The 16,275-nt window shown below is 43.4% G+C and overlaps 2 protein-coding genes across 6 annotated transcripts in view; one reads left to right on the top strand and one right to left on the bottom strand.

Moving 5' to 3' along the window:
* The window catches only part of LOC133548078 (CD48 antigen-like), a 183,213-nt gene that overhangs the window by 23,058 nt on the left and 143,880 nt on the right, over nt 1-16,275 (bottom strand). For 2 of the 3 annotated variants that reach the window (XM_061893492.1, XM_061893489.1), the window contains 5 exons: nt 7,510-7,800; nt 7,054-7,302; nt 6,838-6,936; nt 6,626-6,691; nt 4,950-6,524 (listed from right to left, as the gene is read on the bottom strand). In XM_061893492.1, coding sequence (XP_061749476.1) covers nt 6,166-6,524; nt 6,626-6,691; nt 6,838-6,936; nt 7,054-7,302; nt 7,510-7,800 — 1,064 coding nt within the window. In that variant the 3' untranslated portion in view covers nt 4,950-6,165. Of the gene's footprint in view, nt 1-4,949; nt 6,525-6,625; nt 6,692-6,837; nt 6,937-7,053; nt 7,303-7,509; nt 7,801-16,275 lie in introns of those variants that run through there. The other variant, XM_061893490.1, reaches the window with a different exon arrangement.
* The window catches only part of LOC133547997 (T-lymphocyte surface antigen Ly-9-like), a 280,939-nt gene that overhangs the window by 239,191 nt on the left and 25,473 nt on the right, over nt 1-16,275 (top strand). The gene's annotated exons all lie outside the window — the stretch shown is intronic.

The following is a 16,275-nucleotide window of genomic DNA, read 5'->3' as shown; positions in this document are numbered from 1 at the left end:
GATGACGTCACTAAAGGGGTTGGCTCCAAGGCCAAGTGCCTGTCTATTTAGGGAGGAGTCAGGATCTTGCTCAGGTGTTGCTGAGTAGAGGCGAAACAGTTTTTGACTGTGCCAGGCTAGTGTTTGTTTGCTCCCGTGTATTTTCAGTTTTTGTACAAAGTGTGTTATATAAATGTGACTTTATGAAATTAAATATTTTTATTAAAACATGGACACAATTTTGTACATCAATTATTAGCCGGCTGCACACGTCTGAACTAGCTTCATTTATATTCGGCAACCAGTAGCAGTAATAGTATAGGACTTTACCGCTACATTTAAGTCAAAAACTGCCTCACCTAAAGGCGAGTTGTTTATTGCGAAGCAACAAGCTGCGAGGTTTGTTTTGGAAGAGGATCGCACCTGCCGCTGTCAGAGTTTGATTGACGGGCGGCGGCGGAAGAAAGGGATCGGCGAAGCGTCGGACACATTCCTGCAATCAAGCTCTGCATCGACAGCTCCGAGTCCCACTGGAGAGCAACAGGGTCACTCATCGGGGACAACAACAACAACAACAACAACAACAACAGCACCTGCAGATCATCACATCGGACCAAGCCGCGCGCATGCGTGGAGGAGGACGCGGAGCAGCGTTGAGTGTGGTATGTTTTAGCGGCGCGCCCACTTTATTAAAAAAAAAAAGAAAAAAAAATGGCCATTGTTAAATTGTGTGCACACAAATATTAAAAAATCCAATTTATTGGTGACTATTTGACTTGACTTGCGTGCGGGTTGACAAACTTTGACTTTTCCTAATGGAGGAGGAGGGAGCACACGCATGCGCAGATGAACACAAACAGCCACAAGGGGACACTGTGGCTGAACGTGACAATGTTGGACAAGGGCTTGAAGGGAAAAAACGTGTGGTAAAAATGGCACCCAAGGCTCTAGGTCACAAAATTGAAAGTTTGCACGGGGAAATAAAATCAAAGTTGCAAAGACTCTCAATACTAAAAGAGGGGGTCATTGCTGTGATAAATGACGAAACACGTTCACATGAGCTAAAGGAGGAATTTAGCGTGGATTTATATCATGAAATTAGAAAAGTGCACATAACTTTGTTGTCTCTGTTGCCAGAATATGAGAGTACTAAACATGAGACATGGTACAAAGCAAAAATGTTGAATTTTGATGGTTTTATTGAAAAGGTTGACAGGTTGATGTGTTTTAAAAGTGATGATGATGATGATAATGATGATGATGATGATGAGGTTGAAAATGAGGGTTCCGCTGTTGATGGTTTTGAAAATGAAAGTGTACAACCCCACAACAGCATTTCAAATGTTCCATCTATTATCAAAGCCCATTGAATCCACAGTCTCAAACAAAAGCAAAATGTCTTCCACTTCTTCTGCTCGCATAATAGCAGAGGCAGATAAGGCAGCACTTGTCGCCCGTGCTATTGCTTTAAAAGAGATCCATGCATTGGAGGCGCAGGCAGCAGCTCTAAAGAGGGAACAGGAGGAACAAGCAGAGGCCATAAGAAGGAAAAAGGAGCAAATGGAGTTGGATGCTGAAATAGCAGCCCACGATGCTAGATTGTCTGTCCTCCATGAAGCCAGTGTTGCCGGCAGGAGCGAAGAGTCTGGAATGGAGTCCTATTATAGGTAAAGGACAAAACCAAAAAAAGTGCCTACTCCGCCTGTACAACAACTTCAGCCATCTCTTAAAGCTGCTCCTTCAGAGCTCCACACAGCCAAGAATGCCCAAAACAAGGTCCATTCACACCCTCAACCAAACAACCAACCACTTCGATCATCAACTTTGGATCCTGTGGAAAACCAATCAAGGCAAAATTTACCTCAAGCATTTCATTCATTTCAAGGCAACACAATACCAGGTGAATTCCACACTGTATTACAGAGGCAAAATGAAATGATGACACTCCTGGTTCAAGCACAAACCTCCCAATTACTTCCACACAGACAAATTCCGTTTTTTGAAGGTGACCCATTGCAGTTTCAGGCTTTCATAAAAGCTTTTGAATATTGTTTAGAGGCAAAAACCAATGATCGTGGTGACTGCTTATACTATCTGGAACAGTTCACCAAAGGACAGCCCAGAGAGTTGGTGCGCAGTTGCCTCTATATGCCTACAGAGAGAGGCTATGCTACAGCAAAACGCCTACTAGGGGAACACTTTGGAAATCCTTCAAAAATAACAGCTGCCTACCTGGACAAAATAATGGTATGGCCAAACATCAAGTGTGAAGATGTAAAAAATCTCCAAGCTTTTGCACTGTACTTGCGAGAATGCTCCAATGCCATGGATGATCTGCAGTACTTGGACGAGCTCAACATGCCAGCTAGCATGAAGATGCTCATACACAAGCTTCCATACAAAAATAAGGGACCAGTGGAGAGGAAAAGCAGCCGACATTGTTGACCAACAAAAGCGACGTGCTTGTTTCACAGACATTGTTAAATTATTTGAACAGCAGGTCAGAATTGCTTCAGATCCTGTCTTTGGCGACATTCAGGACATCCCTCGAGATAAAACAATAACCAAACCCAAGCCTATACATCAAAGCAAATCACAGTACAGAAGGAACAGTTTCGCAACTCATGTGACAGTTGCCACTGGACCTAAACCGGCTGCACACCTCAATAAATTTGTGAACACCTCCAAGACGAACTCTATTTCCTGTCTTTACTGTAAAAGTGAACATGCATTGGAGCACTGTCTGATACAGGGGCGTCGCCAGACAGATTCCACTGGGGCACGTGCCCCACTGTTGATCTGCAGTGCCCCAGTAAAAATTTCACCAATAAAAAAAAAACGCTTTAGAGTTTTAAGTCTACATAACATAGACAACAGCGCACATACTACTTAGTATGGTAATTGATTGCTACTGTATTCACTCCACGAAACAATGAGCACATGGCTAATTAATATGGTAATTTATTCACGTGTGGATCGAGACTTCAGTTGAGAGAGAGAGAGAGAGAGAGGATGAGAATCACTGCGTGATGTAGGTAACGTTAGCCAGCAACAATTTGTTAATTACATCATTTTGATTTGTTAATTACATTATTTTGATTTTGATTTGACTCAAACTGTAACTCCTAGATGGATTTAAGAAAGTTATTCGCCCGCAGCAGAGAAGAAGCAGCAGGAATGAGAGATGTAAGTGAAGTCCTAGCTAGCTAGGCAACATCATTGTCTTAAGTTGATGCTAAGTTAGCTAACGTTATTCCTTGTATCAAGACAAACATATTCATTTGCTGTACGAGCTGTCGGGGGAATTTCCAATGAACATGAAACATAATGTTGGTTATTGTCTGCTGGTTCTGCATCAATGATGATTTGGAGTAAGCATGTGTGAGTTGAGTGCTTCTCAAATGGTTTATCTTCAGGAAGAAAAACATTTTGCCATATCATCAAGTCGTGAGCCAAATTTTTAAATCATTCAAGTTTATTTCACAGAAAAATAGCACAGTAGACTTGTCTTGTTAATCGGTGTGACTTTGACTAAAATAATCTTGTTTTGTCACCAGAAAAATGGCTACAGCTAAATCATCTGGTTTTGTTTCCAGAAAAAATAGTAACATTTCTGTATCTGTTTTCAGAAAGATGGCTGAAAATATTGGATTTTGTTGCCCCATTTAGATTTAAAAAAAATATATTTCCATGTCTGTCCTGAGTCCTCCTCCAACTTGTTAGTCGGTTTGCCTTTTGCTAAAATACTCACTAATAGTCACTAGAAAAATGGCTAAAAATATCTGGTTTTGTTGCCACAATTTGATTTTTTTCTCCCTAAACTTATTTTTTTCATGCACACATCTGACTGCGACTCACTGAAAATGACACACAATCCACTTTTATGTCACGACCCAGCAGTTGGGAACCACTGGTCAACTGTATAACAGTTACTGTAATATTTCCATGTCTGTCCAGAGTGATTGACCACTTTGCAAAAATGAAAACGAGACGTTACAGCTTACTTCTCAGAAAATGATTCCCTGAACAGACACACCACAGTTGTTCATTTATTCTACTACTGTGGCTTTATTGTTTTGTTTATATTTTATAGTTTTGTGTATCTGAAATAGGATTAGCCACATTGCCACAAATGGAAATTAAATAATATAAAAGAACCCAGAGATGTAGGGGTGCTTTATTTTTTGTTTTACTTTTGTAGATGTTAAATTTGCAGATGATTACTGCAATATATATTTCAAAAAGATTAATTGCTCTTCCTTTTTGCTTTTATCAGTAGCAGTTTAGAAGTCTGGAGTAAAAAAGTGCACAAGTAGGTCAAATGCATGAGTTAATTTCAGGTGGTTAATCAAAGATCCATACAACATAATCTGATATGATATCATAGTTTAAAGCACTATTTATGTATTTTTTAATGATAAATAAGTGCTAAAAATGTTTTTGCTTGCGCGCTTTGCACGCTCACATGAATTATTTGTGCCCCAGGTGTGCCCCAGTACAGTATTAGGTCTAGTGACGCCCCTGGTAAGAACTAGAGTTTCTTAAGTAAAATTAAACATTTTATTAACGTAATACATGAATTATGGGGGAAGAGTAAGTTTTAATTATGTTTCCTCATACTATTTAAATGTTTAATAGTTGTACTGCATAAACCTAAAAATATTACATCAACTTTACTCTGAAAATGTAGTGTTTTGAAACGCATGCTAGACGACGCATGCGCACAGCACAACAGGCTCTGTCCGACTGACTCTGCTCCGGCCGTTAGGATCACTTCACAGAGTACTGCACGGTGGCATTATGGGTAATTCTTATCTTGCGTTTATAATGTGTTACAGAGTCGATGTTTATCAGAAATGTATTTGGTGTATGTTCACAGAGTGTGGCACATATTAGTAAGAATTTTAAAGTTGTTTATATCACAACTGTCAGTGTAAAAGGTATTTTTGTTGAATAATAATGAATTGCAATATAGTCATCGAGCAACGAAACGTGCAATGTTTATTGATTTCAAACATATATCAAGGATTGTCTAAATTTGTCAGTGTAACAATTAGACGTATACATTGTGCAATATCTTCAATTGTAAAGGAACTCAAAGCCTCAATTCATATACCGGTGAAATTGTGCATTTGTAATGATTCACAACAGCATTGTTCTCCACAGCAGCTCATTTACAATGATGGAAAGTGCAAAGGTGTAAAGGACAATGCAGGTATAAATAGAGTAAATATGGTGACATAAAATATGAAATTTACGCAATATCTACATTGTCTATGTACAGTTTCATATCTATTAATCTGAAAACGTTATCAATCAAGCTTTATTGCAGACTCCAACGTCCAGGTAGACTATTCAGTCTAAGCCTGGGCCCCTGGAGAGGGGTCCAGACTAAGGCCAACGGAAAAAACTCATAGCTAAAGCACACATTAGCATGTGTGTAAGAGGGAAACATCAAAGGACATTAAAAGAGCATTGCTGATGCAACCAGCCATTTCTATATATAGCTACAAAAAAATTAATATAAAATTTAAAAAAACATATACAGTGTGGTGGCCTCTGCGGTATTCCACGCCATCGTCTGCTGGGGTGGGGGGCAGCATGGCCGGACACAGGAGCAGACCCAACAAAGCAACCAAGAGAGCCACTCGGCCGCTCACTAACTCTCGGCCAGTGTCCAGTCTGCATGGATGAGTGAGGATGCGTCCAAGGAGACCGAGGTGTCCGATACCTGCTCATTCAGCCAAGACACTGTGAAGCCCGTCCGTCCCGGCGCTCAGCACCAGCTCCGCAGCTCTGTCTCTTCATCCGCGTCTCCTCCAGTCTCTCCAAACGGACTCTGGTGTGGCAGAGACCCAGCAGCTGGTCTCCATGGTCTAAAGGAAGCAGATCCAGAAGTCCACAAAAAAGCCCCACAGAAGTCTCGAAAGTGCCACCCCTTGTCAGACAGTCCCAAAGGGTCCCGAACCAAAAGGAAAAACAAAACCGACATGAAAACAAGAAGGAAACACCAGGAACACAGAAGGATGACACAAGAGCACAGAGCTCCTGCCACCAGCAGCCACTACAGCGGCGACATCTTGGGGGGAAAAAAAAAATGATCCAGTTGTTGGTGAATTTGTCAGCTCATGTTGCTACAACCTCCATCTTTGTTTCAAAATGGCCATTTAACATAAAAGGCTTCTTTCACTCCTTTTTCAAATTATTAGTTACTTTGGTCAAAGAAATTGTCTTTGTTTTCTCCCTGAAATCTTCCTTCTTTTTGAGATGTACTTTTCTGTCATATGTAGGACTGATTCCTGACCAACTCTTGCTTCGTCTTCTAATTCCTCCCCAATCACTGAGTGTCGCTCCACTCAGGAAGTCATCTGTTTTCACATTTTCCTCCGAATTTTTCTGCTGATCTTGCTGATCATTGCTGGTATCTGAAAGTTCAGTGATAGTGTTTAAGTGTGTTGAAGAGGAATGAAGTGCAGGAACAGAAGCAGTGAGTAGCATGGCTCCTTCTGAATCCATCTTCTCATCCTCAGTCAACACGTTTAGTCCTAAAACACACCAAAAAAGGTAAAAATGCACAACATTCTGAAACGGGATAAAAAAATAATATCATGAAGCAGAACACAATAAGTGTAATGACTTAGTTTACCTGAGTTGGAGGGAAGAGTGAGTACTTGGTCTAAGAAGGATGTCTTTTCATCACGCTCTTTGGACACTGAAACAACAACACAAAGATAATTACATTCCAATCACCTTAGTGAGGTAAGGAAACTAACATCCCAACAAGGTATTAATTACATTTAAAACAATAACTAATGTGACTTTGATTGATTGTCTTTTTGTCATGTCGAGTTTCTGTACCTTTTAGATATTGAGGTGTTATGTATAAAACACAACACAAGATGACCAGAATGAAGATACAGACTAATTTGATAAACAGATGAACATCTGATCTTTTACCTGCACAGAAAAACAAAAGTCAAACTCAAATCAACTTTTCAAAGTACATTATATCCAAAATAAGATTTAAATATGTACAACCACCATTTCACAGCCATCATTATTGATTATAATTACCCAGGAAGCAGTCCTTAGCGGTGAATGAAGCCGTTTCATTGGTCAGAGGGTTGCTGACATCACAACGATAAACTTGATCATCATCTTCATTCCTGACAGTTATTGTTAAATTTGGTCCAGTCTGCTCCTTTCCTGGTGAGCTCCACTTCAACTTTAATAAATGAGGATGTTTGGACTCTGTTGAGCACACAAGTGTCGCCTGCTTTGTGTCGCTCATCTCACAGGATATGTTGGGTTTGGATACTTTGTCTGTAAGAAAACAGAAGGATGGTCAACATGAGCTCAGATGTTTTTTGTTTTTGGGGTGGAGATTCATGTCGTGTTGAGTCGTGTTCACATTTGAGCTCAAATGTAACACAATCAACACTATTGTTAATGAACCTAGATTAGACAAGTTAATATTTATAGTGCTCAATATTTGTGTTAAAATGTTTATGAATGGAAATGTAAATTTACCTATAACTTCAATTCTATACAGCAAAGTATCCTGCTCGCTGTTTATGTTCATTTGTAGGAGATAGACTCCACTGTCTTCATATGTGGCGTTTTTGATGGTGAGTTCTGCAGAGACCCGGTCCAGAGTGATTCTGTTCTTGTATGGAGAAGGCACATACTTCTCCGTGCCAGTAAAAAATACCACATCATTTTCATCATGTAGCCAGTGAATTACAATAGGTTGTTCAGAGATGGATGGCATGAAGTGTATGTCCTGACCCTTCAGGAAATATTTCACATCCTGTGCAGAAACTGTGAAAGGGACACAAACAGATAAATAGTCTTCAGCTGTAGTGGTGCACCATTAAGACCCTTTTTTATAAACAAAACACAAGAGACTTTAATGTGTATAAACACAGCATTATCTACTTTGCACGATTGTAGTGAGAATAATTACCATACCAGTTTGTGGAAATGATTAAGTTTGAAAACGCCCTGTATGTTAATGTTGATGATATGTTGAACTTTTATACATCAAGTTAGGGCTGGTCGATATGGCCTTTTTTAATATTTCGATATTTTGTAGGCCATATCGCGATACACGATATATATCTCACTATTTTGCCTTGGACTTCAATGAACACTTGATACATATAATCACAGCAGTATGATGATCCTATGTGTCTACATTAAAACATTCTTGTTAATACTGCGTTAATAAATGCTCATTTTAAACTTTCATGCAGAGAAGGAAATCACAACTAAGTCAATTGACCAAATCCGTATTTATTAAACAGTTATTAAGCAGTGGCACAAACGTTCATGTCATTTCCAAAACAGAAAGTGCAGGATTGTCAGAAACATTTTAAGTGTCAAACAAAAATGAGCTGCATAATAGGAAATCAAATAATAAGCGGTAGAAAATTGATGGATGGATGGATAGTGATCGTCCTTCGCTATGTGGTAGGTTACTACGGACGTTATTAAATTCTATTTTTTTATACGGTGTTGATGCAGAAATGTTTGCCTCGGCATTTTGATGGTGTGGGCGTGTGGCACCGAACGGAGATGTTGACATGCAAAGTAAGCACTCTTTATTCTCTAGCAGGTAACTTTTCAAATGATGCTACATATTAGCAGTAATGCTACTTTTTGTAGCAACGCTTGTGCCGCATGCTTGATTTATTACGGTTGTCTGTTCGACATCTTCCCACTTGAAGCCAAACCTCCGCCAGACGATGGACCCCCTGCTGTTTTTCTTGGGAATTAAGCAGAGGTGGGACCAAGTCAATGTTTTGCAAGTCACAAGTAAGTCTCAAGTCTTTGACCTCAAGTCTCGAGTCAAGTCCCGAGTCCATACAGGCAAGTCAGAGTCAAGTCCAAAGTCAATACTGGAAAGTCTCAAGTCAAGTCCCAAGTCCTGCATTTTTGGGTTTCGAGTCATTTCAAGTCTTTTTAACCACAGACTAATATATGTACACAGATTGTGTATGCTTTTAAAACGCTGTTTGTGTTTATTATTAAAAAAAAACAGTAATGACATTGCACTTCATAATAGCACTATTAACCAGTTATTCTAAACATTTAACTCATTCCTTTACAGTATAAAAACATTTGAAAAAACAAGTGCAACTGTACTTATTTGCACAAAAGTGTTAACATTGTATTTCCATGGAATATTGCATTGTAACTAGTTCCACAGCAGCTTATATCATGTTTTCACCTTATCTCATTGATCTCATCTCATACTATATATGTGTTTATGTGTGCGTACACATGAAAAACAACAAATACATGAACATAACAATGAACAGTGCTGTACTTGTTAGATGTCAGGGCTCTATGGAATATGTACACATATTCTTAATGTAGTATACATTTTAACTGACCCTTATTTGACTATGTTTGTCTTTTTGTAGGTGGCTAAAATATGCGGTGCTGCTGACCGCTGTCTAACGTTACGTTACTGTGTGTGATACATTCACTAACGTAACGTTATGTGTAGGTACCTCATGCAACCCTGCTTAAAAAAAATATCACTTGACAAAAAGTATGAATAAGGTAGCAAACTGCAGTGGACACAACAGATTGCCGTGTTTGCAATGACGTTATAACCATAGGCATCTTATAAGTAGACGCAGAATTGGCTGCTGTGACGCAAGCAATTTGGCCGCCATCTTGAAGTGGTGATGAGGAGCCGGCAAGCAGCCTAAACTGACAGTTGACAGGTAGAAAACAAAGATGCTGGGCTGGTATTCAGCGTTTTCCTGCTCAATTGAGAGGACTATTGAAAATAGGAATTGGAGGATTACTTTTCACAAGTAAGATTTAACATTAACATACTATTGGTTGTATTTTGTGAAAAGAATATTACCACAGAGTTAAGCAGGAGCAAAGAACTACAATATTTGTATGTGAAAATCTCAAAGAAATCTTCTGGGGGAGGATGACCCCCCTACAGGTATTTGGTTTACAAACTTTCAGGCCCACCTAAAACAAAATTCACCAGCCGCCATTGATTATGACGCATTCTCATTTTATTGTAACCACAGATAAGTCTTCAAGCAACAATATTCAAATACTAACTTTGTTGAGTAAAACAGAATTTTGTTTTATTCTGAATCCAGTGAAACAGATTGGTGGTTTTAGCTGAAATAAAGACTTTTAGGTGTTTATATATGTTCAATCACTGCAAACATGATCATTTAAAGGAAGAATGTAATAGAAAATATCAATACAAAGTGTCAAGACAGAATAAACTCTCTGCTGTTGCAGCAACAGAGATAAAGTCTATATCAGTGGTTCTCAACCTTTTTTCAGTGATGTACCCCCTGTGAACATGTTTTTAATTCAAGTACCCCCTAATCAGAGTAAAGCATTGTTGGTTGAAAAAAGAGATAAAGAAGTAAAATACAGCACTATGTCATCAGTTTCTGATTTATTAAACTGTATAACAGTGCAAAATATTGCACAATTGTAATGGTCTTTCTTGAACTATTTGAAAAAAAAAAGATGTAAATATAACTAAAAACTTGTTGAAAAATAAACAAGTGATTAAATTATAAATAAATATTTTCACACATAGAAGTAATCATCAACTTAAAGTGCCCGCTTTGGGGATTGTAATAGAGATCCATCTGGATTCATCATCCATCCATCCATCCATCATCTTCCGCTTATCCGAGGTCGGGTCGCGGGGGCAGCAGCCTAAGCAGGGAAGCCCAGACTTCCCTATCTCCAGCCACTTCGTCTAGCTCTTCCCGGGGGATCCCGAGGCGTTCCCAGGCCAGCCGGGAGACATAGTCTTTCCAACGTGTCCTGGGTCTTCCCCGTGGCCTCCTACCAGCTGGACGTGCCCTAAACACATCCCTAGGGAGGCGTTCGGGCGGCATCCTGACCAGATGCCCGAACCACCTCATCTGGCTCCTCTCGATGTGGAGGAGCAGCGGCTTTACTTTGAGCTCCTCCCGGACGGCAGAGCTTCTCACCCTATCTCTAAGGGAGAGCCCCGCCACCCGGCGGAGGAAACTCATTTCGGCCGCTTGTACCCGTGATCTTATCCTTTCGGTCATGACCCAAAGCTCATGACCATAGGTGAGGATGGGAACGTAGATCGACCGGTAAATTGAGAGCTTTGCCTTCCGGCTCAGCTCCTTCTTCACCACAACGGATCGATACAACGTCCGCATTACTGAAGACGCCGCACCGATCCGCCTGTCGATCTCACGATCCACTCTTCCCCCACTCGTGAACAAGACTCCTAGGTACTTGAACTCCTCCACTTGGGGCAGGGTCTCTTCCCCAACCCGGAGATGGCACTCCACCCTTTTCCGGGCGAGAACCATGGACTCGGACTTGGAGGTGCTGATTCTCATTCCGGTCGCTTCACACTCGGCTGCGAACCGATCCAGTGAGAGCTGAAGATCCCGGCCAGATGAAGCCATCAGGACTATATCATCTGCAAAAAGCAGAAACCTAATCCCGTGGCCACCAAACCGGAACCCCTCAACGCCTTGACTGCGCCTAGAAATTCTGTCCATAAAAGTTATGAACAGAATCGGTGACAAAGGACAGCCTTGGCGGAGTCCAACCTTCACTGGAAACGTGTCCGACTTACTGCCAGCAATGCGGACCAAGCTCTGACACTGATCATACAGGGAGCGGACTGCCACAATAAGACATTCCGATACCCCATACTCTCTGAGCACTCCCCACAGGACTTCCCGAGGGACACGGTCGAATGCCTTCTCCAAGTCCACAAAGCACATGTAGACTGGTTGGGCAAACTCCCATGCACCCTCAAGAACCCTGCCGAGAGTATAGAGCTGGTCCACAGTTCCACGACCAGGACGAAAACCACACTGTTCCTCCTGAATCCGAGGTTCGACTATCCGGCGAAGCCTCCTCTCCAGTACACCTGAATAAACCTTACCGGGAAGGCTGAGGAGTGTGATCCCACGATAGTTGGAACACACCCTCCGGTCCCCCTTCTTAAAGAGAGGGACCACCACCCCGGTCTGCCAATCCAGAGGTACCGCCCCCGATGTCCACGCGATGCTGCAGAGTCTTGTCAACCAAGACAGCCCCACAGCATCCAGAGCCTTAAGGAACTCCGGGCGGATCTCATCCACCCCCGGGGCCTTGCCGCCGAGGAGCTTTTTAACTACCTCAGCGACCTCAGCCCCAGAAATAGGAGAGTCCACTACAGATTCCCCGGGCACCGCTTCCTCAAAGAAAGACGTGTTGGTGGGATTGAGGAGGTCTTCGAAGTATTCCCTCCACCGATCCACAACATCCGCAGTCGAAGTCAGCAGAACACCATCCGCACCATACACGGTGTTGATAGTGCACTGCTTCCCCTTCCTGAGGCGCCGTATGGTGGTCCAGAATCGCTTCGAAGCCGTCCGGAAGTCGTTTTCCATGGCTTCCCCGAACTCTTCCCATGTCCGAGTTTTTGCCTCCGCGACCACTAAAGCTGCACACCGCTTGGCCCGTCGGTACCCGTCCACTGCCTCCGGAGTCCTATGAGCCAAAAGAACCCGATAGGACTCCTTCTTCAGCTTGACGGCATCCCTCACTGCTGGTGTCCACCAACGGGTTCTGGGATTACCGCCACGACAGGCACCAACAACCTTGCGGCCACAGCTCCAATCAGCCGCCTCGACAATAGAGGTTCGGAACATGGTCCACTCGGACTCAATGTCCCGCACCTCCCTCGTGACATGTTCAAAGTTCTCCCGGAGGTGTGAATTGAAACTCTCTCTGACAGGAGACTCTGCCAGACGTTCCCAGCAGACCCTCACAATGCGCTTGGGCCTGCCAGGTCTGTCCGGCATCCTCCCCCACCATCGCAGCCAACTCACCACCAGGTGGTGATCGGTAGAAAGCTCCGCCCCTCTCTTCACCCGAGTGTCCAAAACATAAGGCCGCAAATCCGATGACACAACTACAAAGTCGATCATGGAACTGCGGCCTAGGGTGTCCTGGTGCCAAGTGCACATATGGACACCCTTATGTTTGAACATGGTGTTTGTTATCGACAAACTGTGACGAGCACAAAAGTCCAATAACAAAACACCACTCGGGTTTAGATCCGGGCGACCATTCTTCCCAATCACGCCTCTCCAGGTTTCACTGTCGTTGCCAACATGAGCGTTGAAGTCTCCCAGTAGGACAAGGGAATCACCCGGAGGAGCACTTTCCAGTACTCCCTCGAGTGTACCCAAAAAGGGTGGGTATTCTGAACTGCTGTTTGGTGCGTAAGCACAAACAACAGTCAGGACCCGTCCCCCCACCCGAAGGCGAAGGGAAGCTACCCTCTCGTCCACTGGGTTGAACTCAAACGTACAGGCTTTGAGCCGGGGTGCAACCAGAATTGCCACCCCAGCCCGTCGCCTCTCACTGCCGGCAACGCCAGAGTGGAAGAGGGTCCAGTCCCTCTCGAGAGAACTGGTTCCAGAGCCCTTGCTGTGCGTCGAGGTGAGTCCGACTATATCCAGCCGGAACTTCTCCACCTCGCGCACTAGCTCAGGCTCCTTCCCCCCCAGTGAGGTGACGTTCCACGTCCCAAGAGCTAGCTTCTGTAGCCGAGGATCGGACCGCCAAGTGCCCTGCCTTCGGCTGCCGCCCAGCTCACAATGCACCCGACCTCTATGGCCCCTCCTATGAGTGGTGAGCCCATTGGAGGGATGACCCACGTTGCCTCTTCGGGCTGTGCCCGGCCGGGCCCCATGGGAACAGGCCCGACCACCAGGCGCTCGCCATCGTGCCCCAACTCCGGGCCTGGCTCCAGAGCGGGGCCCCGGTGACCCACGTCCGGGCGAGGGAAATCTGGGTTCATTTCGTTGTAATTCCATAGAAGTCTTTGAGCTGCTCTTTGTCTGATCACTCACCTAGGACCTGTTTGTCTTGGGAGACCCTACCAGGGGGCATGAAAACCCCCAGACAACATAGCTCCTAGGATCATTGGGACACGCAAACTCCTCTACCACGGTAAGGTAGCAGCTCAGAGAGGATTCATCAACTTAATTCTAAACATTTCTTCACAAAAAAGAAATCTTTAGCATCAATATTAATGGAACATGTCCACAAAAAATCTAGCTGTCACCACTGAATATTGCATTGTTGCATTTCTTTTCACAGTTTTATGAATTTACATTCATATATTGTTGGAGTATTTTTCAATAAATATATTTATAAAGGATTTTGAATTGTTGCTATTTTTAGAATATTTAAAAAAATATCATGTACCCCTTGGGATACCTTCAAGTACCCCCATTTGAGAACCTCTGGTCCATAGGTCCGTAAAATATATAGATATCTAATGTATTCATACATTGTTTATGTAGGATATATGCATGTATATATAACCTAATCATATTGTTTCTTCAACTTCAAAATAGCTGACTGTTTTTTCCCCTTCTCTGGGATTATATTCCCAGTTTTGATCTCAGACGTCTGGTCACTTATAGCATATAAGAATTATTCTATTACTGTTAAGCAAATTATGAACACGCCAAGACATGTGTCCTTTATCATAGTTACACGAATGACAAAAAAGCGCATGAATATAAGTGGTATTCAGTGAGGTAATATGAATGAAATGCGCTGACAGTTCATTGCTCCTGACAAATGAATTGCACTGAGTGGAGCGGATCACCCTGCCCCAAGTGGAGGAGTTCAAGTACCTAGGAGTCTTGTTCACGAGTGGGGGAAGAGTGGATCGTGAGATCGACAGGCGGATCGGTGCGGCGTCTTCAGTAATGCGGACGTTGTACCGATATGTTGTGGTGAAGAAGGAGCTGAGCCGGAAGGCAAAGCTCTCAATTTACCGGTCGATCTACGTTCCCATCCTCACCTATGGTCATGAGCTTTGGGTCATGACCGAAAGGATAAGATCACGGGTACAAGCGGCCGAAATGAGTTTCCTCCGCCGGGTGGCGGGTCTCTCCCTTAGAGATAGGGTGAGAAGCTCTGCCATCCGGGAGGAGCTCAACGTAAATCCGCTGCTCCTCCACATCGAGAGGAGCCAGATGAGGTGGTTCGGGCATCTGGTCAGGATGCCACCCGAACGCCTCCCTAGGGAGGTGTTTAGGGCACGTCCAGCTGGTAGGAGGCCACGGGGAAGACCCAGGACACGTTGGAAAGACTATGTCTCCCGGCTGGCCTGGGAACGCCTCGGGATCCCCCGGGAAGAGCTAGACGAAGTGGCTGGGGAGAGGGAAGTCTGGGTTTCCCTGCTTAGGCTGTTGCCCCCGCGACCCGACCTCGGATAAGCGGAAGATGATGGATGGATGGATGGATGGATGGAGCGGATCACCACTCCAAGATGGCGGCCCCGCATCTCGTTTGCGGCAATAGGCAGTAGCGCTCGATGCTGCGTACCCTTATAAGATGTCTATGGTTCTAATGTAAGCAGTGAGTTTACAGCCTCACTGATTTAACTACACAACAAATAAAAGTCACGTTACTCAGCCAATAAACGTTAGCTTACATTCAAAACGTACCCTTCTTTGTGCAACTTCAAATGTCGAACGAAGTTGTAAATTGATGCGTCTCCGTCTGTAATCTTCCAACCGCATGTTTTGCACACGACAATTCCTGTTTTGTTGACCAAGTCGTAGTTTTAATACCCGAACGAAACACTTTATGGCATAATTTTCTTCACTTATTCTTCTGTTGTTTGAAAGCTCTTCTCCGTTGGTTTTCCTGCAATTTGATTGGGTGAATGCTGTGTGACGAAAACAACGTAGATGTAATTTGATTGGCTGTTGTACTGACAGGTAGCGCACAGGCTTTCATCGCACACACGCTGACACACTTCCGTACACAATGGAAGATACGGAGCGCTCCTGAATAACTTTTTAATCGTTGGGGTTTGGGGAAAGTAGCAAGTCATGTCAAGTCAAAAGGCTCAAGTCCAAGTCAAGTCACAAGTCATTGATGTTAAAGTCTAAGTCGAGTTGCAAGTCTTTTTACATTTTGTCAAGTCGAGTCTAAAGTCATCAAATTCATGACTCGAGTCTGACTCGAGTCCAAGTCATGTGACTCGAGTCCACACCTCTGGAATTAAGTCTTCCTTCATTCGCACCTTCTTTCTCTCGTATTACCACTCGCACGGCTCTGCTACCATCACAGTTAACGATACCCATGCTGTTACCTCTCTGCTCCGCGAGGGCGTATACGTATGTGACGTATGACGTGACATTATGTGACGTGTGTAAGCTTGTCTGTGAGAAGGAAACAAGGAGTGGGAAGAGCCTGTAGTGAAGGGGTCTCAAACATGCG

The sequence above is a fragment of the Nerophis ophidion genome, linkage group LG02 (genome assembly GCF_033978795.1).
Source record: "Nerophis ophidion isolate RoL-2023_Sa linkage group LG02, RoL_Noph_v1.0, whole genome shotgun sequence".
NCBI classification, from domain to species: Eukaryota; Metazoa; Chordata; class Actinopteri; order Syngnathiformes; family Syngnathidae; genus Nerophis; species Nerophis ophidion.
This window is presented reverse-complemented; position numbering and strand designations above follow the sequence as displayed.